At 43.0% G+C, this 27,312-nt stretch overlaps 1 protein-coding gene and 1 long non-coding RNA gene across 2 annotated transcripts in view; one reads left to right on the plus strand and one right to left on the minus strand.

Annotated features, from left to right (window-relative positions):
- Positions 1-16,778, minus strand: part of FAM107B (family with sequence similarity 107 member B) — a 212,375-nt gene extending 195,597 nt beyond the window's left edge. The window contains exon 1 of the mRNA XM_005687957.3: positions 16,368-16,778. Coding sequence (XP_005688014.1) covers positions 16,368-16,778 — 411 coding nt within the window. The remainder of the gene's footprint in view (positions 1-16,367) is intronic.
- On the plus strand, positions 1,998-13,036 carry LOC106502747. Its single transcript, XR_001296392.2, has 3 exons — positions 1,998-2,240; positions 5,197-5,310; positions 12,630-13,036. It is a non-coding gene; the product is annotated as an uncharacterized LOC106502747 (long non-coding RNA).

Below are 27,312 nucleotides of genomic sequence, written 5' to 3' on the forward strand. Positions count from 1 at the left end.
CACCGAAGAATTGATGCTTTTGAACTGTGGTGTTGCAGAAGACTCTTGAGAGTCCCTTGGACAGTAAGGAAATCCAACCAGTCCATCCTAAAGGAAATTAGTCCTGAATATTCATAGGAAGGACTGATGTTGAAGCTGAAACTCCAATACTTTGGCTGCCTGATGCGAAGAGCTGACTCGTTTGAAAAGACCCTGGTGCTGAGAAAGATTGAAAGCGAGAGGAGAAGGGGCCGACAGAGGATGAGATGGTTGGATGGCATCACCAACTCAATGGACATGAGTTTGAGTAAACTCTGGGAGTTGGTGATGGACAGGGAGGCCTGGGGTGCTGCATCCATGGGGTCAGACATGACTGAGCGGCTAAACTGAACTGATATGTATATGTATGACCGATTCATTTTACCACTGAGCCACCAGGGTAACCTATTTAATTCCAAAGTGAAAATGAAAGTGTTAGTTCCTCAGTCATGTCCGACTCTTTGTGACCATATGTACTGTAGCCCACCGGGCTCCTCTGTCCACAGAATCCTCCAGGCAAGAATACTGGAGTGGGTTGCCATTTCCTCCTCCAATTTAATACCAGCCATGGCCCACACTGGCTTCCCAGGTGGCTCAGAGGTAAAGAATCTGCCTGCCAACGCAGGAGACATGGGTTCAACCCCTGGCTCAGGAAGATCCCCTGGAGGAGGAAATGGCAACCCTCTCCAGTATTCTTACTTGGGAAATCCCAGGGACAGAGGAGCCTGGCAGGATACAGTCCATGTGGTCGCAAAAGAGTCAGGCACGACTGAGCAACCGAGCACACACACATGGTCTAAATTAAGCTTTAAATGATTCAGTGATCTGAGAGGAATCTCTTTTGAGCAAGAACAAGTCACACTGGGTATCAGGACAGGGTTGAGTCCAGGAGAGTGATGCTACCCCCAGAGAAATCAAAAGGAACTCAGAGCTCCCCTGTGTGCAGGCTGTGTAGTCACGGTGCTCTGGCACATCCTTAGTTTACATCCTTCCAGTCAATTCCATCATAGCTGCTCTCTCCAGGAATCACTCCATCCATTTCTTTTTTAGGCATTCTTCCCCAGAGAACACCTTTTCACTCACTGAGAATTGCTTGTAATGAGCACAAAATCTGTAACACACTCCACGGGCAGTGTGGGGCATCGCAGAGGAAAGGGAAGCCTCAAAATGTAGCAGGGTTAGGTTTTGTGGGCTGAGTAATCTCATAGGCTCATGAGTGGGGTTATTACAACTATTTGGGGATAGGGGCAGGGATTTCCAGGGATTGGACCACCGCCCACTTTTTGGTCTTTGATGGTCAACCTTGGAACTGTCATAACACCTCTAGGTGCCATTTAACTTGCTGGTGTGATATAATGAGCATGTATCCTGAGAATCAAGGCCTAATCAAGTTGACCTGTCTGCCATCTTGGATCCATTTAGCTCTAAACAGTTTATGTTGTGCCCTCAAGCTATGTCATTCTTTCAAAGATTGTGCCTTGCCCCCTTCTCTCCTGTTTCAGACTCAAGGTCTGGTTTGGGTACTGTCTATGTGAAGCAGTTCTACTACTGTGAAATTTAGTGGTTAATTCATGAAGGATTGCTCCTTAGAGAGCTCTTCCTTGATCCAAAAAGACAATGGAGAGAGCTAGTCAACCTTGGCTCCAGACTTGTCAATCATCTGCATCCTGCAAATGAGCCACATTGGAAGCTCCCTCAGACAGGAATAAACAATCCAGTAGGTCATTCAACAGTGAGCATTTGGAACTCAGAAGGGGAGCTTCGCTTCTGCCCTCTGGGGGCAATGAATTATAATCTAGACGGTCACACAGCAAAGATGGTGCCACGCACAAGCGTGGGAAGTACAGAAATTCTAAGTGAAGAACTGGCCGTAACGACTGGCTAATGAATACCCGAAGCAAATGTGGATTTTGAAACTAGCCTGGGGTGAGAATATCTTGTTTCAAAGGCCTGAAATCAGAGGCATTTAGGAGATGGGCCTGGGCTTGTGCTTCCATGCCCAGGAAAATACCTTACGGGCCAGCCAGCAACGTGTCTTCTCCCAAGCGAGCAGAGCATTCTGCTGGTGGTGGGAGGCAGGGATGCCCTAGATGCCTGGACCCGGGTCCCCATCTGCAGGAGGTGCCAGCAGGCTGGTCCCTGGGAAACAGAGGAATGCAAAACTTTCATCTGAAGTTCACAGCCTGGGTTGGGCTGCTGAGGCTGCTGACATGCATTCCCAGGTGAGTTGAAAGAAAAGCAGAACACAAACGGCCAACGAATGGACTTAAAAACAGAAGCTATGTTCTGGAAACATTCATTTCAACCCTCTCTCTTGTTTGTTTCATTTCCTTCCTATTTAAGTCAATTGGACTCAGGCTCTTGGCCGCCTGCCGCTTTTGTCTGCCTTGCTTACCTGGCGAACACCTTCCAGCTTTGAGACCCTGCTTCATGTAGCATTGATTCACTGCCCACCTGCTTATACCCCATATGCCTACCACGGCACCCACACTTTTATGGATATTTCTGTCAGCCAGACCACAGACTCCTTAGGAGAAGGAAGAAGTCTTATTCAGTTTGTTTCCAGAACTGACAGAGTCCCTAGTACAATTGGAAGGTACCTTAGAGACAGAGGCCCCTATATCAATGAAAATGCTGAAACATAAGTAGGAGTTAGGAGGAAAGGGAACAAGAACAATAAAAGATGCAGTGGAAACGGGAAGACAGGAGACAGCAAAATGGGAAAAGTTTGAGATTATAATTATGAGAAACTGATACACAGTCATTTGGGTTTATGGCAATTTCATTGGGTGGGAAAGAGAAAAGTGTGCAGAACTGTATAAACATTTTTAATAACTGGGCTTCCCTGGTGGCTCAGATGGTAAAGAATGTGCATGCGATGCAAGGGTCCCTGGTTCTATCCTTGGGTCTAGAAGACTCCCTGGAGAAGGGAATAGCTATCCACTCAAGTGTTCTTGACTGGAGAGTTCCATGGACAGAGGAGCCTGGCAGGCTATAGTCCATGGGGTTGCAAAGAGTCAGACACGACTGAGCACACAGAGTCACAGTTTTGAACAATAAGCCATAGAAATGGATCAATGTTAATGCCATTTTGCCATTGATGACCTCATTTTGCAGCTGTTTTTTGTTTGCTTGTTTGTTCTGGGTTTTATTGTTTGTTGTTTGCTTGCCTGACTCCTGTCCTAACTAACAGCAAGCAACTCCAAGGTAAAATGAGTGCTTGGTTCTTTGTGGCAAATTCAGCCACTGACACTGCATGTATTGGGTCCCTACTGAAGTTTGTTGGACTCAGGAATGAATGAAAACTTTAACACTCCCAAGTTAGTCTTTACAACAACTACAGAAAGCACAGAAGAAATAAGCTGAGGAACTTTTTATTTGAAATGATTTTTTTCCTTGTTAAATCAAATTACTTTTTTTTTCCCCATGTGCTGCACTGTGCATAGTTGCTTAGACTCTTTGTGATACCATGGACTGTAGCCCGCCAGGCTCCTCTGTCCATGGGGATTCTGCAGGCAAGAATACTGGAATGGGTAGACTCCTCCAGGGGATCTTCCTAACCCAGGGATCGAACCCAGGTCTCCCACATTGCAGGCAGATTCTTTACCATCTGAGCTACCAGGGAAGCCCAAGAACACTGGAATGGGTAGACTATCCCTTCTCTAGGGGATCTTCCTGACCCAGTAATTGAACTGGGGCCTCTTGCATTGCAGGAGGATTCTTTACCAGCTGAGTTACCAACGAAGCCCTTTTCTCCATAAACACCCTCTAACTTGATAATAATATGTACATCTTTGACTTATCTCAGATTTCAAAAGTAACCAATTAAGTGCAAAATCATATGCTTTGTGCTTGAATCAGATTAACTAAAAATATCTTTTTGGTACTGAATTCTTTGCAAATCAGAAAAAAAAACAAAACACCTTTTTTCCTTTTAGACAGAAGCATTGTAAAGTCAGAATTGTGGGGGAAAAAAAAATGTAAGCCATTCTTGGCAGTGTCATTAATACAGCTCAGGGTCTTAATAATGTGAACAAAATTATCTATATACTTGTTCACATGCTATTAAAGTCATAGAGAGTAATGAAGTGAATGCATCTCTTTGTTTCCTTCAGCTCCCATTTTAATGGTATCATTTATGCTATTAATATTCTCTATTTTCTCCTGTATTTCTTAAAGTTCTGTATAAATAGTCATTCTTCCCAAAACAGCACTAGAATCATCAAAGCTCTCATTATCCTCATTTTGCAAACAGGGAAACAGAAGGATAAAGAGGCTAGTTCTTCGCCATGTAGAAAGTTCATTGAGGGGTCCAGAAAACAGGCTAGAAGGACAGTTGATAGAGAAGTGCTTCCTCTGGCTGAGGTCACTTCAAAATCAGTTTTTCTGGCTTTTTGTGTCTCAAAACTGAGCAAGAAACAGTTCATCCTTCAAAGAGAAAAAAGTATCTTGGCCCCTATTCTCGGTGTGGTCTTAAATTATTTCCATTCATTTCTAAAACAAGGGATGGATCACAAAGATGTTGGCAAGACTAAACAAAGATGAAATGAGAAAACTCTAAGAAGACTTGTATATAGTAATCCTCTCTGCTGATTTTGATTTTATTGATTCATCCTTTAATTTATTCAGTAAACATTTGTTAGGTATCTTCAGCATGTCCAACATGGTTCTAGGCACTGCCCATGATAGATGAACAGAAAAAATGATACAGTGCCTGTTCTCAGGCTCCTCAGAGTCCATCAGGACAGCCAGACATGTGAACAAACATGGTGCGGATTACAGTGCTTTAATCCAGGGAAACACTGAGTGCCAGGAAAGACCAGGAGAAGGCACAAACATGAAACTAAGTTTCGGGGATGGTGTCAGAAAAGGAAAGGAGACAGAGAAGGCAGAGCAATAATAATATGAGGAGGAATTGTCCAGTGTATGGGGATCCTAGGGGGAGGGAGGAGGCACCCAGCTGCTATAGGAGCCATTTTGTCACCACCAAGGGAAACACGCAGAGGTGAGCCAAGGTCAGGGGTGGCTAAGCAGAAAGATGGAAGATGCTAGGTGTTCCATGGCTTCACCGAACTGCTGACTCAACCCATTCCAAAACCACCCAACCGTGGGGCTTGTTTATAAGTGAAGTAATTCATTGACATAGTGTCTAAATTAAAATTTTTCTGTTTCTTGCAGCTAAAAGCATCCTAAGTGATACATGGAAGAGGAGGTTTGGGGGAAAGTTAGTTTGTCTTTGCATATATTGAATTTGAGATGACTGGAGACCACCTGGAAGTTTCCCCGGGATAGGTGAGTCTGGGCCCACCTTTGTTAAAACACGTGTAATTATTCTCCACTACGCCGGCATACCCCATGGACAGTGAGTTGCACTTGAAGTGGTTCCATGGTCTCTGCAGGGACCCAGGTTCTTTCTTCCTGCTCCACCATCTCGAGGTTGTTTGCTTTGTCTGCAGGTGTGTCCTGCCCCACTTGAAGGACGGCTACAGCAGCATCAGGCGTCCCATCAGGCAATAACGTCCAAAGCCAAATTCCAGCACATTTTTCCTTGTGTTTCCTCTTGAGGGCAAAGAAAGTTTCGAAGGCCACACTCAAGAGGTGCTTAACATCTGAATGACCCTATTCAGGAATCTACATCCAGAGACAACCACAGCAAATGTTTCAAACAAGGCTAGCTAAATCTCAATTAGAGGATTTATTTATTAGCCTAAGAGATTAATTCATTTTTCACTTGCAAAACAAATGGTATTCAAGGTCCTTGACCGACCAGCATTTTTGCCTCTGTAAAACAAAGTATGAGAATGTGGCCAGTTCAGAAGTCCAACTCATTTATCATATCCTGGATCTTAAACTCCAGGTGGCCCTGGACCCACATCTAAATGGGGTCTGCACTCCATTTTCGTGGCTTGCTGGTTTTGCCATTACAATATTGTTGCCTTCGTAGATATCATTTTATTCATGACAAAGGGCAACCACGTAAAAAGACAAGAGCTAGGGGATCTCTTACAGCCTCAAAATCAGAGAAACTGTCTCTTTCTGTTAGCCATCCTAACACGTGTGGAGTGGTATCTCATGGTGTTTCTGGTTTGCATTTCCTTGATTAGTAGTAGGTTTAAACATCTTTTCATGTATCCATTGGCCATTTGTGTGTCTTCTTTGGTGAAATGTGTGTACGGGGCCTTTGCCCATCATTTAATTGGATTATTTGTGGGGTTTTTTTTTTTTTTTTGCTGTTGAATTGATGAGTTCCTTATATATTTTGAATAGTAGCCTTTTATCAGATATATGATTTGCAAATTTTTTCTCCCAGTCTGTAGGCTGCCTTTTAGTTTTGTTGATTGTTTCCTTTGCTGTGCCTAAGCTTTTTGGTTTGATATAGTCCCACTTGTTTATTTTTGTTTTTGTTTCCTGTGCTTTTGACGTCAACTGAAAGCTCATCGCTGAGGTCCATATCAAGGGTTTCTTCCCCCGGTTTTCTTTTAGGAGATTTGAGGTTTCAGGTCTCATGTTTAAATCTTTAACCCACTTGGGGTTGATTTTTGTGTTTGCTATAAGACAAGGGTCCAGTTTCATTCTTTTGCATGTGGATGTTCAGTTTTCCCAGTACCATTTATTGAAGAGACTATCATTTTCCCATTGTGTACCCTTAGTGGCTTTGGTGAAGATTACTTGAGTGTATGTGATTGTTTAAAAGAGATAACTTTAAATTGGTTCTAATTACAGGTGTACTTATTTATCATATTTGAACTTTTTCTAAGACTGTGTTGTCTTTTATTTATTTATTATTTTTGGCTGTGCTGGGTCTTTGCTGCTGCGTGCTTTTATCTAGCTGTGGCAAGTGGGGGCTACTTTCTTGTTGGGGCTTCCAGGCTCTTGAGCACATGCTCAAAAGTTGTGGCACACGCCTCAGTTGCTCCACAGCATGTGGGATCTTCCCCAGACCACAGAGTGAACCCATGTCTCCTGGCAGGTGGATTCTTTACCACTGAGCCACCAGGGAAGCCTAAGACTGTGTTGTCTTATATAAATGTATTTAAGCTTTAAAAGTAAGTTTAGTATTTTGAAATTGCTGTAATTACTACGAGTGATAACTAATGTGAGACAACACAGTTTTTTGAAATCTGATGTTTCAGGTTGTGGAAACTGACTTTCCGCTTGCAGGTGGTCCATTTGAGGGGAAGTTCCTCTCATGCTGTGGACAACCAAATCATGCCTTATGTGGATAGGTTCTAACAGTTGCCTGGGCTGTAATTTTCCACTTAACTGAATGTAGGAGACCCACAAACCACCTTCACACAACAAAATCATGAACACTTCCCGTAGCAGGTCCTGTGCCCTTTGTGGAGACACTCTCTTCCTCTAATCACCTCAAATTTCCCAACTCTCACATCCCCTGATGCGGAATTACAAAAGCAAGTGTGTCAACCTCACATTGGAAAAAGTTTTAACGTGATGAGATCTATTTTCTTTGGAATGGAGGAACTGTGAGTGCAAAAGTAAAGGCTGTTTAGACTAGGTTAACACACGTCCTTGGCTGGGAAAAAAAACCCTCTAACTTCCTATGATTGATATAGCACATTTGTTCAGCTAGTCGCTATGGTTCCTGCAGGGTAAGAAATCTTGAAGTTTCCAGTGTACTCAGCGAGTGAAATAGCAGATTTTTTTTCAACTAAAGTACAACCGCATGTTATATAATCAAGAGAATGGAAATCCCAGTTCTACAAAAACAGTTATTTTGAGGAAATGGGTCTTGTCAAAAAAATTGGAATCTCCTTGGTGGCTCTTTGGTTAGACACTCCTAGGTCATTGCCTACGAACAAAGTAAACCCTGCTCTTTTATTAAGCACCCATAAAAAGGAGGTCAAAGGGTCAACTCGGTCATGGGCAGATTGCCAGGTTCTTTCTGATGAGCTGGAAATAGGCGCAGCTCAAATATAGGCTGACCTCTTCCTTTCGTACCTCTTCCTCTACCATCTCGCAGCCTACTTAAAATATACGTACTAGTCTTACCTGAATTGTAAATGCAGGAGTAACCTCATTTGAAAATGATGCTTTCAATTTTGATGAAATTATACACTAAGCTTTTATTTCTGAGTTTAAAATATTATTCCACTCTGCTCTAAACTGTCTGAAAATTTGCTTTGTTGTCATCCCCTGTAGTATTTTGCAGAAGGTCTACAGTAGTCACAGTTGTTCATTATAAATGTGCATGCTTTCATGAGGACTGTTTATTTTGTTTCACTTTAAGAGAATCCAGGAAGCTGTCTCTCTCTTTTCCAGTTGGGCTGCAACTGAATATCTGGATTGGAAAATTCCTGTCTGAGTACACCGGGTGTATCATGTGCTGTCGTGCCAGTTTGTTTAACAGCTTTTGAAAGTAGAAACCTAGCATGGGAGGTTATCCCGGCTTAAAGTGAATGGGATGATATTCCCACCAGCTTATTAAGATATCCTTGTTGGTACTGGCATGGGGTTGGGGTGAGGTGGTGGTTTGTTATTTTGTTAGGAGTCCCTAATAGCTCAGCTGGTAAAGAATCCACCTGCAATGCAGGAGACTCTGGTTCAATTCCTGGGTCAGGAAGATCCGCTGGAGAAGGGATAGGCTATCCAATCCAGTATTCTTGGGTTTCCCTGGTGGCTCAGCTGGTAAAGAATCTGCCTGCAGTGCAGGAGACCTGGCTTTGATCCTTGGGTTGGGAAGATCCCCTGGAGAAGGGAAAGGCAACCCACTTCAGTAGTCTGGCTTGGAGAATTCCATGGACTGTATAGCTCATGGGGTCACAAAGAGTCGGACATGACTGAGCGACTTTCACTCTACCAGGAGCATGAAAGGGAACTAGAAAACTAATATTTGATTGCATGAGTCTGTAAGTTGCTTTCTATTAGAATTGTTTTTATGTCAAATCATCTGTCTAGCAAAGAGTTTCCTTAATAGGGCTTTTTCGTTGTTGTTGTTGTTGTTGTTTTAATAGCTAGCCTAGAATTCTGTTCTCTTCTATTAGGATCCATAGGGGAAAAGGGAAAATTTCATTCTAAAGAAATTGCAAGAATACTGGTTTTTACTAGGAAGTAGAAATGCAGCCTAGCAGAGTTGTCCCTAATAATGCTTAAGTAAAGAGGATGCAGAGTTAGGGTGGGATGAGGGTGAGACAGAAATTCACAGTATGATAAACTCGTGTGACACACAAGTTTACAGTATGATTCTAAATAACACTGCCTTCAATAGAAGGTATTCCCAAGGCTTGGCTTCAAGGCAACTTTAAGACACTGAAACTAAAATCAGTTTTTTTGAATGAGATCAGTTGCCTATGGAGGTGAATACCTCCAAGAGTTTTTCTGCTGTCAGGTATCCAGGAATCTCTCCAACACCAAATAACAATTAACATAGCCTTGATGTAGCTTCAAGAGAGCATGGCTGGAATCTGATTCTAACCATGGAAGCTGAAACCCAGTTAATTAAACTATCCCAGGTCTTAACAAAGACTGTGCCAAGAAAAGAGGAAGGATGGGCATGGAGCCTAGACCAGTTATTGGCAGCATGAGTTCTGCACAGCCCAAGAAAGTCATGCTTTAGCTGGTTAAACTGAGCTTCCCAGCCTGCTGGAAAGGTTACTTTTAGAGAGGAAATGGACCAGATGCCTAACTCTACTGAGTCCTAATTTCCCCATCAGTAAAAACAGTAGGAGGTGAGTTTAGAGAGGTAATGAGACATACTTTATTAAGGACCTGTGGGCCACTGTTAAGAGTTGAGTTTTACCCTGAGGGAATGAGGAAGCCATTGAAGGGTTTTGATCAGAGGAATGATTAGGATTATCAGGAAGTAACATTGTAGAAGGATTAGAAGGATCAAATGAGTTTATCCATGGAAAGCATTTAGCACCACCCTAAACTATTAATAGTGCTCAAAAAGTGGTAATAATGATTGCAATTACCATAATAAAGTGATGCTATCAAAGTGGCTCCTCTTCACCCAGGCCAAATCATGAAGAAATAGAAAATCTGAATAGATCTATTACTAGTAAGAAGATTGAATCAGAAACCAAAAACTTCCTAACAGTTAAAAGCCTTGGGCCAGATTCACTGGTGAATTTTACCAAACATGTGAAGAGTTAACACCAATCCTTCTCAGAATCTTCCCAAAAACTGAAGACAGAGGAACACTTCCTAGCTCATTCTATAATGTGAGATAATTCTCTCCCTGATGTTCAATTCACTGATTCAATGGACATGAATTTGAGCAAACTCTGGGAGATAGTGAGAGGATAAAGGGACCTGGCATACTACAGTCCATGGGTTTGCAAAGAGTCGGACATGACTTAGTGACTGAACAACAATAACCAATTCAAAGATACTACAAGAAAAGAAAACTAGAGACCAATACCCCTGATGATTAGTGATGCAAAAATCCTCAACAAAATACTAGCAAACAGAATTCCACAACATATTAATAGGATTATACCATTACCAAGTGAAATTATACCATTTATTCCTAGAATGCAAGTATGGTTCAAAATACAAAAAAAAAAAAAAAGAAAAAAAAAGAAAAGAAATCAATAAGTATAACAACATATTAACAGAATGAAGGGGGAAATATGATCGTATCAATTAATGCAGAAAAAGTGTTGAGAGAATTTAATACCCTTTCATGATAAAAATACTCAACAAACTAGGAATAGAAGGAAATTACTTCATATAATAAAGGCCATATAGGAAAAACCCACATTGTACTCAATGGTAGCATCATACTCAGTGGTGGAAGGCTGGAAGTTTATATTGTAAGATCCAGAAAAAACAAGAATATTCACTTTTGCCACTTCTATTGAACACAGTATTATTGAATAGTATTGAACTGTGGTGTTGGAGAAGACTCTTGAGAGTCCCTTGGACTGCAAGGAGATCCAACCAGTCCATTCTAAAGGAGATCAGTTCTGGGTGTTCATTGGAAGGACTGATGCTAAAGCTGAAACTCCAATACTTTGGCCACCTGATGCGAAGGGCTGATTCATTTGAAAAGACCCTGATGCTGGGAAAGATTGAAGGCAAGAGAAGGGGATGACCGAGGATGAGATGGTTAGATGGCATCACTGACTCGATGGACATGGGTTTTATTCAAAAAGAATAAAATACTTAGGGATAAACATAACCTGGAAGGCAAAAGACTTGCATACTGAAAACTACACAACATTGCTGAAAGAAATTAAAGAAGGCACAAATAAACGGAAAGACAAACTACATTCACAGATTAAAAGATCTAATATTTTTAAAACATAAATACTATCCAAACTGATCAACATATTCAATGCAATCCCTATCAAAATCCCAATAATTTTTTTAAAAATAGAAAAATCTATCCTAAAATTCATATGGTAGATGCTAGGGAGTAGGAAGGCAGAAGGCAATGGCAAGCCACTCCAGTATTCTTGCCTAGAAAATCTCATGGACAGAGGAGCCTGGTAGGCTGCAGTCCATGGGGTCGCTGCTAGTCGGACACGACTGAGCAACTTCACTTTCACTTTTCACTTTCATGCATTGGAGAAGGAAATGGCAACCCACTCCAGTGTTCTTGCCTGGAGAATCCCAGGGACAGCGGAGCCTGGTGGGCTGCCGTCTATGGGGTCGCACAGAGTCGGACACGACTGAAGCGACTTAGCAGCAGCAGCAGCAGCAGGGAGTAGGAAGAGGGGCTGATGGGGCCAATGGGGAGTAAGTGTTTTATGGATACAGAATTTGAGCTGGAAAAGATGAAAAAGGTTCTGGAGAAGGATGGTAGTGATGGTTGCAGAACAACGTGGAAGCAGTGACAGCCTGAGCCTGCGAGACTTCAACCAGACCACCACATGGGTCCTGGGCATGTCTGTGCTACCACTTCTCTGTCTAGTAGCAAAGCCAGCCTGTTACAAGAAGCAGTGCAGTTAGCAGCTTCAGTATGGGCTATGTCTCCCTTCCCTTTTGCAAAACCAACTTTTAATTAAAATACCCAGGGATGATTTCCTGAACCACATTTACTTTCTCTTCCTGTGTCAGGATGGCTACTTTGTTGAAGTAAGAACTAGATGAAAACCTACTACTGCTATAGAAAGGCTTTCTGACACTACCGAACTATTCTGAAGCCCTTAGTTGGGAATACCCCTGTGGTCCAGTGGTTTTAATAAAACCCCAAACTTCCAATGCATGGCGCTTGGGTTGAATTCCTGGTGTGGGAACTAAGATCCCATATGCCTCACAACATGGCAAACAAACAACAAAAAAATAGAATCCCTTAGTTGCTTCAAGTGAGAGCTGTGTGTTTCTTACCCTGCCAGCTTTGTTAAGGGAGAGAGAAAGACAAGAGACACAGCACCATTCATCTAGGAAGGGGGCAGAGTTGAGTCTGATGCACAGTGATAAAAGAACAAAGTAGAAAGCCTTCTCCTCCATATATTCCATCCCCCCCTGTCTTCCCAAGGCTAAAATGAGAGTCTCTTCCATGTGCTCTTATGGCAGCCGGTGTTGACCCATTAGCCTTCTCATGCTGCACTGATACTGCCTGTTCACCCAACTGTATCTCCTCCCACTAGAAAGGAAGCAGCTTCACAGACTGTATCTTAACCCCTCTTTGTTTCTACCACTAGGGCTGTCCTGGCACAGAGTAAAAATGCAGTACTTCTTGGCAGAAAAAGTCAACATCCTACTCTTCCACTGACTCTACAATCCAACCCATTATAAGACTTTTCTACTTCAAGACCACTAAGAAAGAGAAAAAATTATAATCAGAAGATAGTGGCAATTATAAGACACATTCCAAGCTTGGGATTGTTGTCACCATCCTGGATGAGGGAAGAGACCACCACGAAAGGTTGAAGACTAAACTGGTACCACTTCATAAATACAGATGTGCACACATCTATTTACACAAACAAAAACCTTTTCTTTTTAATTAGTTCACTTGGCCTCCCTATCTTGAGCTGTCCTGCTCAGACCAGATGTTGTTTCAAATTTAAATGACTCACCCTCCTGCCTAAACCCCAGGAAACTAAAGACAAATAAAGAGACTCATTTCTCAGCTATGATTATGTTCTAAAGTTGAGTTCTTTTCTTTTTTTTTTTTTTAAGAGTATTATTTGTTGCCTCTACCAAGACAGCTTAAGTGATGAGGATCAGTGCATCCAAAAAGGAAATATTTTTGCCTCCAGGCAAGACTGTAATAAAAGAAGCTCATTCATCATCTGCTGAGGAGAAACATGTCACAACAAAATTACTAGGTAATGAAAAATCTGGGCAATCCTGCGGCACTTCTAATCGTAAGATCTCAAAGCAATCCTACACTATTGTCCACAAAGCCTTGTCATCAGCTGGACGCAAAGTAGGAAGCATCTCTTTCCATAGTGTTGTACACTATGAAACTAAGAGAAAACAATGTTAAGCAAATTAATAAAATAACTATTATTATAGACACAGACACATTTATATATAATTATATGTACATACATGCACACATAAAATTTTAATTAACTGCAAATCAAGTGAGATCACATAAGAATACTTACTTGTAAATCCTCAAACACCACAAATAATAATAATAATAAGCAGTGGAAGCATGTTATAATTCAGAGGATAGACTTTGGAATCAAACAGAACTGGGCTTTAATCCTGGGTCACTTCCTCCCTCTGTGAACTAGGGCAAGCGTCTTACCCTCTCTGAGCATCAATGTTCTCCTCTGTAAAATGGAAATCATAAGAACAGTCCCCTCATTGTAACCAGGTAACGATGGAATATTCTGTGTAAAGCACTTAGAAGAATGGCTGGCATAAGCAAGTACTCTGTAAATGTTAGCTCCTCAAATCTGAACCAAAGAGAAGCCATTTACCATGCCCATGGAATCCCCTTCTTCTTGTACATCCTGACAACTGAATTTTGCAGTGTTCCATTTCATCACTCCCAGTTTGATCTTGCCTTCCTCCCTATTCAGTTTGGAACCCAGAGTCCACTCTGGGATCCTTTCTTCTCCACCCCTCCCACCCCACCTTCCTGTTGTAACTTCTGTGACCATCGTCAGGCCCAGATAATTCCAATGGCCTCTCAGCTCCAGTCTTCCCAACTTTAATTCCTCCTACATGGGTCCATCTATTTATCTTCCCAGAATGAAATCCCAGGCATGACATTCCCCTGCTCAAAATTCTCAAAGCTTCCCTACTGCCTTCTCATGATAGCATTCAAACCACTCTGGGCCTCATTTTTCCTTTCCAGATGTCTCTCCAACTTGGCCAGCCTGATGCACCTGCCTATTCCTGTCTGCACCCCCCCACATTCAAGCTTCTGTTCACACAATTTCCTTTTCTGGCAAAGCCCTTCCCTTCATCTCTGCCCTTAAAAATCCTAACCCTCCTTCTAGTTTAGTCGCTCAGTAGTGTCCGACTCTTTGTGAACCCATGAATTGCAGCATGCCAGGCCTCCCTGTCCATCACCAGCTCCCGGAGTTCACTCAGACTCACGTCCATCGAGTCAGTGATGCCATCCAGCCATCTCATCCTCTGCCGTCCCCTTCTCCTCCTGCCCCCAATCCCTCCCAGCATCAGAGTCTTTTCCAATGAGTCAACTCTTTGCATGAGGTGGCCAAAGTACTGGACTTTCAGCTTCAAAATCAGTCCTTCCAAAGAAATCCCAGAGTTGATCTCCTTCAGAATGGACTGGTTGGATCTTCTTGCAGTCCAAGGGACTCTCAAGAGTCTTCTCCAACACCACAGTTCAAAAGCATCAATTCTTCGGCGCTCAGCCTTCTTCACAGTCCAACTCTCACATCCATACATGACTACTGGAAAAACCATAGCCTTGACTAGATGGACCTTAGTTGGCAAAGTAATGTCTCTGCTTTTGAATATGCTATCTAGGCTGCTCATAACTTTTCTTCTAAGGAGTAAGCATCTTTTAATTTCATGGCTACACTCACCATCTGCAGTGATTTTGGAGCCCCCAAAAAATAAAGTCTGACACTGTTTCCACTGTTTCTCCATCTATTTCCCATGAAGTGATGGGACTGGATGCCATGATCTAGACCCATCCCAAATTTCGCTTCCCCTGCAATGTACCTTTCCAGACACTCCAACCTCCTTGAACCGTCTTCTGTGTGTCTCTCTTTGGGGCACTTACATTCAGCCTTGCAGTGTGTGTGATGGCTGGTTCCATCAAAAGCCCTGCCTCACCTCTTTGGCCTATCCTTGGCTTTGCTCATACCAGTAGACAATAGATATGGATGTTACCCTGCTGTGTTTCATTGGTTATATTTGATACATTTATTTATCCAGAACCCCTGTGTCACAATATGCCCCTAAAACAGAAAGATGAAATCAAATCAACCCCTGTACTTGCTGCTATGTTTAGCAACATAAGGTGGGTGCTGAAGTGCTGGAATCTCTACCCAAAAGAAATTCTTCCAGCTCATTAAAATAGTACATCATTAGTTCCTTTAACTAATGCAACAAATATAATCTTAGCCATAACATCCACTATGCTGACTATGGTATTACTATAAAAATATCTTACTCTGGATCTGGGTATAAACTGAAAAAATTGAACAAAAATTTTTTGATGTTCTGTTTACTTTGGATTTTGACTTAGAAAAAAAATTACAGTTCTTGCTCTAACAGAGGGCTTGGTGAAATCCTTGGTTCAATCTCAGAAGAGAAAGATGTGGACAGTAGAGCTGAGCTTCAGTCATTTAATATAAGCCTGTAGAGTGTCAAATGAAACTATTTTTAAAATCATGTTTTGACCCTGTCTTCACTCTCTGGCAGCTTTCACTGCTTAATGAGACTCCTTAGGTTCAAACCAGCAAGTCAGATGGAAAGTGATTTTGTTAGACTAGATAGAAAAAATAATCTTGAAAAAAATCAGAATATCCTAACAGTGGATCCTCTCTTTTTTTTCAATCTGGTCCTAAGCAAAATGGCCAGGAATACAACCCCAAAATGCTCAAGGAGTATCTTTGGAAAACATCATTCAAGAAAGCCTACCTCTATCCTGCCTCTCCAAACAGATTATCAAGAACTCTGAAATGATTTTGTAGCTCAATCCAATAAGAATATTTAACAGTTAAAATTCAGCAGTGCCAGAAACAAGAAAGTAGATATGTAAATAACTCAAGAGGCTGCCTGTTAAAAGCAGCAGCACCATTTCTTTTTCCCCCCAAATAACTCCCTTCTCTTGCCTGTAAGTCTCAGAAAATGATCACTTCCTCTCACTAGCAAGAGTTCCCCCGATGTTTTACTCACTGATAATGCTAAACAGGTTCATTTCCATTTGTTTGGCCACCAAACATGAAATTCTCTCCCAACTCCATTTCTTCCACGGTAGCATTGGGAACACTCACCACTGGCGTTTCAATAATTGATGGTCTGGGAATAGAAGGCTGAAAAGTAACTGCTTCATGAACTGATCCTCCATCCGGAGACCCAGGCAGATCCTCAGGGGTGTCAGCGGGCTGGACGGCAGAGTGGTTGCTTGAATTCCGGTTTGTGCTGCCATTTGTCTCTGAATGGGCACCTGAATCTCGCCTTTTCTCTGAGGTGCCTTCTTCACCTCGCGGGTGACTTGGGTGTCGGCCCGCTTTGGCCTTGGGCTGAACATGGATGGTGGAACAGGTATCAGCTGCGCTGGTCTGATCTAAGGGAGCAGTCTCCCTTGTGCTCCCAAAACAAGCAAGCAGAGCCGAGCATGGGAACGGATGCATCCTTGCAGACGGAGACTTCAGTCTTTCAGCCAGCCTTGCCTTCCACGTGGACATGATCTGCAGTGGAACATTGCAGAGTTCACAGGGGGAAAGGAAACTGTGTAGGGATTCGGATCACCTCGTTTCCTTATAGCAACCGTTTCCTTGCCTGAAGACTTTTAGCGGTTGCGCCCTAATAGAAGGTTAGGAAATGGCCAGGCCACCCGCCGGAGAATCACTCAGCAGCCAACCCCCTGCTTCGGACACGTCCATCCCTGGCGATTTCACGCTCTTCCTTCCTTGATGCCCTCAGTGGCTAAAGAAAGCTGTGAGGCGTGTGGTTGGCTTGAGTTACAGTCCCTGGGCAGGGCAGTCGCTTCAGTGTAAGGTAGTGCCAAGTCAATGGACAGCTGCTTCAGATTACCTTGGAGGCATAAAGATAATGTAGCTGATAGCATCCGCCATAATAGCGTCAGCCCACGTATCAATAACATCACAGCAGCCACATAACCTTCTTCAGTTACCCCCTTCAAATATTTATTCCCTCCAACAAAACAAAACCACCCAGTTACCCATCATGAATGAAGACCCCCCAAGTGGGTCCTCAACCCTGGTAGCTGTTTCATTATTAAAACAGGAGGTAGACTTGCACCTTTTGTCTGGAGAGGTCCATGTAGTGTCTGATGTCTCCAGGACTTTTCTCGATCTTTTCTGAATCTTCTCCCAAACAGGCTTCCAGTATTCAGGATCCATATTGTGTCTCTTCTAACTCGAAATAAGACTTTGCTAATTTGTTTTATTCCTGGAGTAGGAAATGGCAACCCACTCCAGTGTTCTTGCCTGGAGAATCCCAGGGACGGGGGAGCCTGGTGGGCTGCTGTCTATGGGGTCGCACAGAGTCGGACATGACTGAAGCATCTTAGCAGCAGCAGCAGAGCAGCTGACACAAATATTATGTATGTGTGAATGTGTGTTCTGTCCATTTACTGTGTATATTATTTAATTTTGGAAAATAATGCCCTTTTGAGCACAGATCTTCTATTTTTCAGCACATTAATATGTGAGTGGTAAAAAATAATAAATTATAACCACATTCCAAGATAATGCTCAAAAAAACTGAGATTTGTTTTTCCTTAGCCAAGCATCTGCTAAGAATGTTAGAGAAATATAATACTGTAATGGTTTTCCCATGAATAGTGACTTTCAGGTCAAGATTTCAGGGTATATTGGCAATTCTAACTTATTGTTTTGCTCTCTCTTTTAATATAATGTCAAGATGTGTTTTTAAGCTCAAACAGGTGGTAGAGCTTATATCATGAATTCCCATTTTGTGGAGACTAAAACTGATTCATTGAAATTTCAAGATTCTAACAGAAGATTAGGTTGTTGAGAAAGGCCGGTTGAAAGCTCAAGACCCCTGCTATTCTATCTGGTCTCTGAGCCCCACTGGACCTGACAAGCCTCTCACTGAAATAACAGGCTTCCCAGGTGGCTCAGTGGTAAAGAATCCACCTGTCAATGTAGGAGACACAGAAGGCATGGGTTTGATCCCTGGGTTGGGAAGATCCCCTTGAGGAGGAAACGGCAACCCACTCCATTATTCTTGCCTAGAAAAGTCCCATGGACAGAGAGCCTGGTGGGTTACAGTCCATGATGTTGCAATAGAGTTGGACGCAACTGAGCATGCGTTGGGAATATTGTCCCAAGCAGGCAGCCATATTCATAACACAGAGGTCAGATATGGTGGGAGGGAGAGTACATGCAACATCACATGTGGACTTTAATTTTAGTCTTGGCCAAATTTTGTAAATAAAATCTAAAAAGCTACTATTTACTTAAAGGTTACTGTGTAACAGTCTCTCTACTAACCCAGGTATACCAGACTCCCCAGTCTGAGGAGATCATTCACCTTTTAATGCCCCAGTACAAGCAGTACAAACCCCTTTTCATGGAAGCAGGAAGTCCAGGCTTTTAGCAGGCTCCCCCACCAGGTATTCCTGAGCTGCCTTGGGACCTGCGTCTTCTGTCTCTTCTGCAGTGTTTGCTACCATGCCCTCAGGCAGGGTGACCCGGTGACCCTCCCTCCTGTGCTCCCCCTCCTCAGGACCCTTCCCCCAAATGGCTCACAACAAAGGGAGGCTGGTGGTTAACAAGACTTTACTGAGGACCCGAGGTGACAGGAAGGAATTCAAGAGAAGAAAAAAATTCATTCTTAACCTGGTTTTGTTCACCCGTTCATCTGTTCATTCAACTATGTGCTGAGCACCTTCTGGAACAGCAGCTTTCCCATGGCTATATTCTGCAGACTAGTGGGTAAGAAAGCTTCAAGCCCCTCCCTGAGGTCTCCTGTCTTATTCTTCTCTGCCCTGAACTTGCAGCCCTGCTGTGGGGACACCATACCCTGGGTGGTACCCCCCCCACACACCCAACAAGGAGCATGCTTAGGAGCACAAGCCAGGGGGCAGCTCCAGCCCCTGAGAATAGTGGCTCACTTTTATTAGTGTTGTTGTGAAGTCCGACCTAGAATAACAACATTTAACAGATAATGATAATTCAGTGTTTTTTTATCAGACACGAACTTTAGCAGATTAACTCATTTAATCCTCACGACCCTAAGAGAAAGGTGATATTATTAATTCTCATTTTTACCCATTAGAAAAATGAGACACAGAAACATAAGTAACTTGCCCAAGGTCACAGCATTGCCAAGGAAGAGAAGCAGGATTATGAACCCAAGAAGCTTGGCCCCAGAGTTCATGCTTTTAATTACTGTACACTATCACTTTCCAAACACACACACACTCCAAAGAGGAACTTCCTAATAACCTTCAATCCAACACTCTACCTCTAAGAATTTATTCTATTAGTACAAATACACATGTGCATAGAAGTGTCTCCAAGAATGTTTATGGCAGCAGTGTTTGTAATCAAAAAGGTAATTGTTAATCAGTAGAAGACAAGTTAACTTATAAGAAAAAAGCCATATGATTGAATACAATGCAGCTATTAAAGAGAAAAATGTAGAGCCTTCCGGTTTAACAAGATGTACTGATGGAGCACCTGTATTTATATCATTGCCTTTCTAAGAAAGCATTAGGATAATAGTAATGGAATCTTTTTAAAAGCTGAAGTTCACAACACTAAAGAGAATAGAAAGGAGGCCACTAATATACAAGAAAACTCAACAAGTTTCTGTATAACAAAAAGCAGATGAAACAGTACTGTTGCACGAAGGCGGACCCCTTCTAGGGCTTGAAACCCGGCTCTTGTCTAACATTCGAAAATGAATTGTCCGAGGAGACACATGTGCTGGCAAAGCAAGAGTTTTATTGGGTAAGGGCCCCCGGGTGGAGAGCAGTAGGGTAAGGGAACCCAGGAGAACTGCTCTGCAGCATGGCTCGCAGTCTCGGGTTTTATGGTGATGGGATTAGTTTCCGGGTGGTCTTTGGCCAATCATTCTAATTCAGAGTCTTTCCTGGTGGCGCACACATCGCTCAGCCAAGATGGATGCTAGCGAGAAGGATTCTGGGAAGTGGACAGACACACGGTGTCTCCTTTCGACCTTTCCCGAACTCTACCGATTGGTGGTGGCTTATTAGTTCCATATTCCTTATCAGGATCTCCTGTCATAAAACAACTCATGCAAGTGGTTACCATGGTGCCTGGCCAGGGTGGGCGGTTTCAATCAGTGTGCTTCCCCTAACAGTACTAATTAATTTTTAAAATAAAGCAGAAAGCCAGCATACTGAGTGGTACCTCATGGAAGCTCTTGGCTTGGATAGTAGAACTGAAGTGAGTGAAAGTTGCTCGGTCGTGTCCGACTCTTTGAGACTTCATGGACTATTCAGTCTGTGGAATTCTCCAGGCCAGAATACTGGAGTGGGTAGCTATTCCCTTCTCCAGCAGATCTTCCTGACCCAGGAATCAAACCAGGGTCTCCTGCATTGCAGGCAGATTCTTTGCCAACTGAGCTATCAGGAGAGCCCATGGAACTTAAGAGTAGGTCTGAAAATGTGGGTCTGTATATGGAAATCAAAAGTTCCTATCCCTCCTCTACCTGTGGGAAGACTATTAAACAAATAAATAAAAGAATGAATGAATGAATGCTCAAATAAATAAACAAATGAATAAATACAACAAAAATTATGGTAGGAGTCAGGGTCTTATTTAAACATCGAAATTATTCAATGAACTATGTAATCAGTTCTTATCTAAACTATTGATTGAATTGTGTAATGAACTAGTCAGGATAACTAGAGTGGATGTCAATATCCAAGAATAAAGCCCCTCTAGTTCTTTATTTAGATGCCACATCATAGCAGAAAGCTTCCTGCCAGTTCACTAAAAGTGCACAGGTCAGTTGATAAATCACACCAACATTCACAGAGCTCCCTGTCAACTTCAAACTCCTCTCTTAGGTAAAAATACAAATCATAAGACATCACCAGACATGTGAGAAGAGCTGCAACATCAATGACAGCAACCAAGAAAAAGATCCAAACAGGCAAGGACAAGGGAATGTCAGGAGAGTTGGCAACCACATCTGCCATTCAAAGTTAGGGGCAAGTGTGCAGCAAACGACACTGCAGCTAGATTCTGAGTGATGGGGGAGGATAAAAGGGGAGAATCTTTACAGCTTGAAACCAAGAACATTCTCTGAGTCTGCAGGAGTCATGACAGAAAGCCTAGAGAATCTGAACACGTTCATTCACTCTGCTCTTAAAACTGCTTACATAGCTATAATAATGTAAACGCGATTCACACTTCTTGAACTCTCAGAATTCGTATACAGGCCAGTAGTGGCAAACTGGTGGCTCTCAAGCAAAATTAGGCCTCCAGAGGTGTTTTGTATAGCTGATGACATTTTAAAATTTTTATTGCACCTCTGTTAGATCGCAGAAACTACCACTCTCTGTTTCCTTCACTCAGTTCACAAGTTTATGTAAACAGAACCCTGCAGAGTTTATGGTCCAGGGTAGGTATTTGTTATTTTTGATGCCCAGCATCCTTTCCCTCTTTCTTTTGATTTCCTTCAGAGGAACCCCTTCTGTGCCTTGGGTGGAGCTCCAGACCTGGTTCCAGAGGTGGTGATTAGATAATCAGCATACCCAGGGTCCTCAGTTCCAGCAATGGGTTCAGAGATGAGCCTGAGAACACAGTGTTCCAATCCTAAAGAATTCTGAAGTTTGACTGGGAAGAAACTTCCTCTCTTTCCACTGAATTTATTGGATTTGAGCTTGAGAAAGTGAAATCTGGAGCAGGTGCCAATATCTTGCCTCCTTGACTAGAAAGAAAGAAGCTAGGTCCTGACAACACCTTTAAATGAAGCTTTGCATCAGGCTGCATTTTCCCCCAATGCTTTGCTGTTATGTGAGCAAATTTCCTTTCCTTTTCCTTTTTCATTTGAGCTTTCTGTCACTACCTACTGAAAGAGTTCAAATCAATATATGACCTACAGGGCTTCCCTGGTGGCTCACCTGGTAAAGAATTCACTTGCAATGCAGGAGACCTGGGTTCAATCCCTGGGTTGGGAAGATCCTCTGGAGAAGGGAATGGCTACACACTCCAGTATTCTGACCTGGAGAACTCCATGAACTCTATGGTCCGCATGTACCAGCAAATCACAGGAGAAGACTTCATTATGGTTACAGAACAGAATGAGGACATAATCCACATTGGCAATGGCAAGATAAAGAGGGAGCTGAGTGACTCTACTAAAGGGGAAAGTTGCAGAGAAGATGATATAAGTAGAGAGAAGGATTAGGTTTGTTCATGTTCTTATATTTCAAAGTCAGGAAATGCTTTCTGGTGGATGCAAAGAGAAATAGAGTTAGGTGTGATGTTGAAGGCTGCCAAGGTCACCAAAGGGAGGACTGTAAATAGAGATGGAGCAATATTGGAAAGAGATGGTGTGGAGTAAGTGCTAAATGCTCACCTATCTTATTAGAAAAGTAATGGATAATGTCTAGCACTGATAAATAGAGACATAAGCATGTTAGTTAGTGGGATGGTTCATCATCCATCAGAGCAGACTGTCAATAGATAATATTTTAAGTCAATAAATTAAGGAATATAAACCTTTCACTTATAGTACAGTGCTGTTTATCAGAAAAACTAAAAGACAGATAAAAAGTTGCCTTGGAGCAAGGCAAGAGGCTCCTCTTGCCTTGCTCCAAGGAGATGAGACAGACAGTTCACTTTTGTTATGAACCCTTATGTATGGTTCATGCTAAAATCATGTGCAAGTTTTATTTTAATTCATTTTTTTAAGGAATAGAGTCATTTTATATGTCACAATATGGGAAATCCTCAAGATACGTTTTGAATGACAAAGCAAGTTGGAAGCAAGTTATATATAATACGTTCCCAATTGTATTAAACTCATGTATATATCTATATATACCCTTATATAGATATATACATGAGTGTGTTTACATTTATGTAGAAAATTCGCAGAAGTATACCCTATAAAGTTAGCATCTGTCTCTGGAGAGAGGGCGTCTCGGTAAATGTCTGGCCTGGTAAGGAGACACTTTTCATGGTTTACCCTGTTGGTTGAATTTTTTAACTTTATGCAAATATTTTTCAATTAAAAAAAAAAAACTAGCTTAGAAGCATTCGAAAGTAACACAGCACCAACATAATTATTTCTAGGCAGAGTCTCAGATAAAAGTTGAAGACTTAGCTGAAATGACGTCTCCAAAGAGAAGACTGACAGGGCTGATATCAGTCGCCTAAGAGTGAATGAAGTCATTCTGTGCCATCATCAGAATGCCTTAAGGATGTGAATCATTTTCTGTACAGAACTCCGAGGTGAAACACTAACGGGGGGGACATATTTACTTAAATGATATTAATATATTGAGAAGCCACTGTGTGTCAGATTCTGAGTGTGGTGTTGTCCTGAGCATGAGCCAAACAAGACAGGATCCTTGCTTTCCTGGGGCTCCCAGGCCAGTGGGGCATGTGAGAGAGTGTGTCAAGTGGTAAGGGAAGCCCGTTGGCTCCCGGAAACGAAATGGGATGTGCAGGGAAGGACGACTGACCCACAGCCCAGGTCTGCAGACATTCACTTTCTCCTTGAAGATCCCACTCATCACTGCCCTACCACACAACCTGGGGCTGGTAGAGGGGCAGAGGCCCTGCCCTCCCTTTCACAAATTCAGCCCAAGAAAACCACACCTGTCCCTTCTCCACGGCTCAGCTAATACTAGCCTATGGTTGTGATGGTTGATTTTAGGTGACAACCTGATCGAGCTAAGGATGCCCAGATTGCTGCTAAGACGTGATTTCCAGGAGTGTCCTTGAGGGTGTCTGCAGGAGAAAGGAGCATTTGAGGGCGTAGATGCCCCTCTCCGGTGTGGGTGAGTGCCTGCCAGGTCACTGAGAAGCCAAGAGCACAGAAAGTGGAGGAAGAGTGACTTCATTCTTTCTCTCTCGGGATGAGACATCCATCTTCACTGCCTTCAGGCATCAGCGCTCCTGGTTCTGACTTTGGGATTCAGATAGAGGTTTGCACCATCAGCTGTCTGATTCTCAGGCCTCTGGACTTGGACTGACTCACAGCAGCTTGCCTGATTCTCCAGCTCACAGACAGCAGGTCATGATACCGCCTGGCCTCCATAACCATGTGAGCCAATTTCTATAATAAATCTCCTCTCACGTCTTCCTACCTAGGTATCTAAATATCTATGTGTCCATTGGTTCTCTTTCTCTGACGAGTCCTGACTAAATACATAGTGGTGTGGAAGCAGACTCTACTGATTACAAAAGGGAATCACAGCTCCCAAAACCCTGTTCTTTTCTTTTTTTTTTCACCAGCTACTAGGTAACATCACTGTCTGTGTCCCAGAGCCCCAGGAAAGCCCTTCAGTGTCCCAAAGGCTTCCCACTTCCTCCTTCCTGTCTAGTATCCTAGTCTTACCCTGTCTAGACTCCTTAGAGACTCGGCAAGAGACAAGGCCCCGAGAGAGGAAGGGGCACCCCTTCCTCCCGAGGGTCGCCTTGCTGGATGTTTCCTGCCAGAGAGTGATTGACTCTGGGAACATCCCCTGTCCTAACAGAAGACGCGCCTTAGCCTCCAGGCCTTAGCCCACCTCCTAGTGAGACAAACAATCACCCCAGAACTCAGGGAACCCTCACCAGTCCCTGAAAACAGCAGGAAGGACCAGCTTCTTCCTAAACATGGAGGAAGGAAGGTCACCTATAGGAGAGAGGAATAGCAGGGGAAAGGCAGGAAGCAGGTCCCTCAGCTGTCAGACCCAGAAACACAGCTGTGCTCCTAGTCCAGGCCGATAACTGTCATTGTGTGATCCCACATCCTCTCCCCCTCCTCATATTTATTTTAAAATCAAAGTGAATTAAAAATAAGTTTTAAAAGAAAACAAAGTAAAACAAAAGATAAATAAAAATATGCTTCCTTTTTTTGGTAAAAATTTCTCAAACACTTCTGAGACTATTGAAAATGCCCTTATTATTTTTTTGCAAAATGAGATTGGACTATATATACCTCAGAGGAAAACTGTCCTTCCCTCGCATTTCCAGAATTCTCTTTACCCATATTTTTAATCCTCACACAGAAATCCCAGCTGACTACAACATAAATCTTTTGGGGGGAGTAAAAGCAAAAGCTTCTTTGCTTTCCACCCAAAAACACAGCTGAAATTAAAAGGGCTGACAGATCAGGTAGGCTGAAAAAAGTCAACCCTCTCTGATGCTCAGCTAATCTCCAAGCTTCAGGATTATATTTTCATCATTACAGCTTCCACAGATACTTCTGGGAAATACTGATCTGTCAGGTTCCTAATTAGTCTCTTTCAGTGGGGCCCTTGATCTTGAGTAGAGTCTATATTCCCCAGATGTACCCATTTCCCAGATCCTTCCACCATTCTTCTTGGTCCACAGCCTGCCACCAAGGGGTGTATTCAACCCCCAGGGGTGACTATAAAACAAGCAGTGGGTGTTGGGAGCAGCGCTGATGAGTTCACAGATAGAATATATCCTTAGGACAGTGGCTAGTCTATCTCATCACACAGTTACTATTACATCTTTTTTAAAAAGTAGTTTTATTTATTTATTTTTGTGCTGGGTCTTCATTGCTCTGGGCAGGCTTTTCCTAGTTGTGGAAAGCGGCGGCGGCGGGGGGGGGCGGGGGCGGGGTGGGCTACTATATAGTTGCAGTGTGTGGGCTTCTCATTGCAGTGGCTTCTTTTGTTGTGGAGCATGGGCTCTAGGGAGCAAGGGCGTTAGTAGTTGTGGCATGTGGGCTCAGTAGCTGCAGTTCCCAGGCTCTAGAGCACAGGCTCGATAGTTATGGCACACAGACTTAGTTGCTCTGAGGCATGTGGGATTTTCTCAGACCAGGGATGGAACCCATGTCTCCTGCATTGGCAGGTGGATTCTTTACCACTGAGCCACCAGGGAAACCCTACTGTGATATCTTATCCATAGATAGTCTCTGGATGTGTATAAGGTTTTGCTGTAGTAGTTTCAGAGTAAAAAGGCATCTGCCCTAAACCACATACGTCATGCCCTTCCCCAACAGCTGCACCTGGGCAGTGGTTCATCCTGTGTTCACATGTCACCTTACTTAGGACTTGCAGAGCCTTGCAGTCTCCATCCTCCCAGGGGCAGGTGTGGTAACCATGTTTGTTTTCCTGCTCTACTGGTGGTGATGAAGGAACGAGGAGGGCAGGTCCCCTGCCAGTTGGCCACAAATTAGAAATCTTTATACTGTAGTAAGAAAATAAGAAAAAGGATTCTAAAGCATCATATATGATCTCATTGGTTACAAAGAAAGAAACTGAGTTTTGAATAAAATGTGGTATGGTTCAAAGGTTTTGTGCAAGTCCTAAGTGACTAAAGAGTAGTAAAATAACAGTGAAAGCCACTCAGTCATGTCCGACTCTTTGCGACCTCATGGACTCTACAGTCCATGGAATTCTCCAGGCAAGAATACTGGAGTAGGTAGCCTTCCCCTTCTCCGGGGGATCTTCCCAACCCAGGGATCGAACCCAGGTCTCCCACATTGCAGGTGATTCTTTACCAGCTGAGCCACAAGGGAAACCCAAGAATACTGGAGTGGGTAGCCTATCCCTTCTCCAGAGGATCGTCCCAATCCAGGAATTGAACCGGGGTCTCCTGCATTGCAGGTGGATTCTTTACCAACTAAGCTATGTGGGAAGCCCCAGTGAAAGAATCTAACTAACAGTGAAAGAATCTGACTAAAATAACAGTAAATAATGTCTTAGTTCTGGCTGCTATAACAAAATACCATAGACTGGGTGGCTTAAACAGCAGACATTTATTTCTCACAGTTCCTGATTGGGAAGTCTAAGATCCAAGTGCCAGGCAATTCCATTCTAGATGAGTGCCCCCTTCCTGGCTTGCAGCTGTGTCCTCATAGGGCAAAGAGAGAGAGCCCTGGTGACTCTTCATGTTCTTAGAAGGTCACTAATACCATCATGAGGGCTTCACCCTCATGACCCCATCTTGAACCTAAATACCGTCCAAAACCCACCACCCCCCAGATCCCATCACATTGTGGTTTAGGGCTTCAACATGTGGATTTTGAGAGGTCGTGAACATTCAGTCTGTACCAATGATTTAA

The sequence above is a fragment of the Capra hircus genome, chromosome 13, assembly GCF_001704415.2.
Source record: "Capra hircus breed San Clemente chromosome 13, ASM170441v1, whole genome shotgun sequence".
In the NCBI taxonomy this organism is placed as follows: Eukaryota; Metazoa; Chordata; class Mammalia; order Artiodactyla; family Bovidae; genus Capra; species Capra hircus.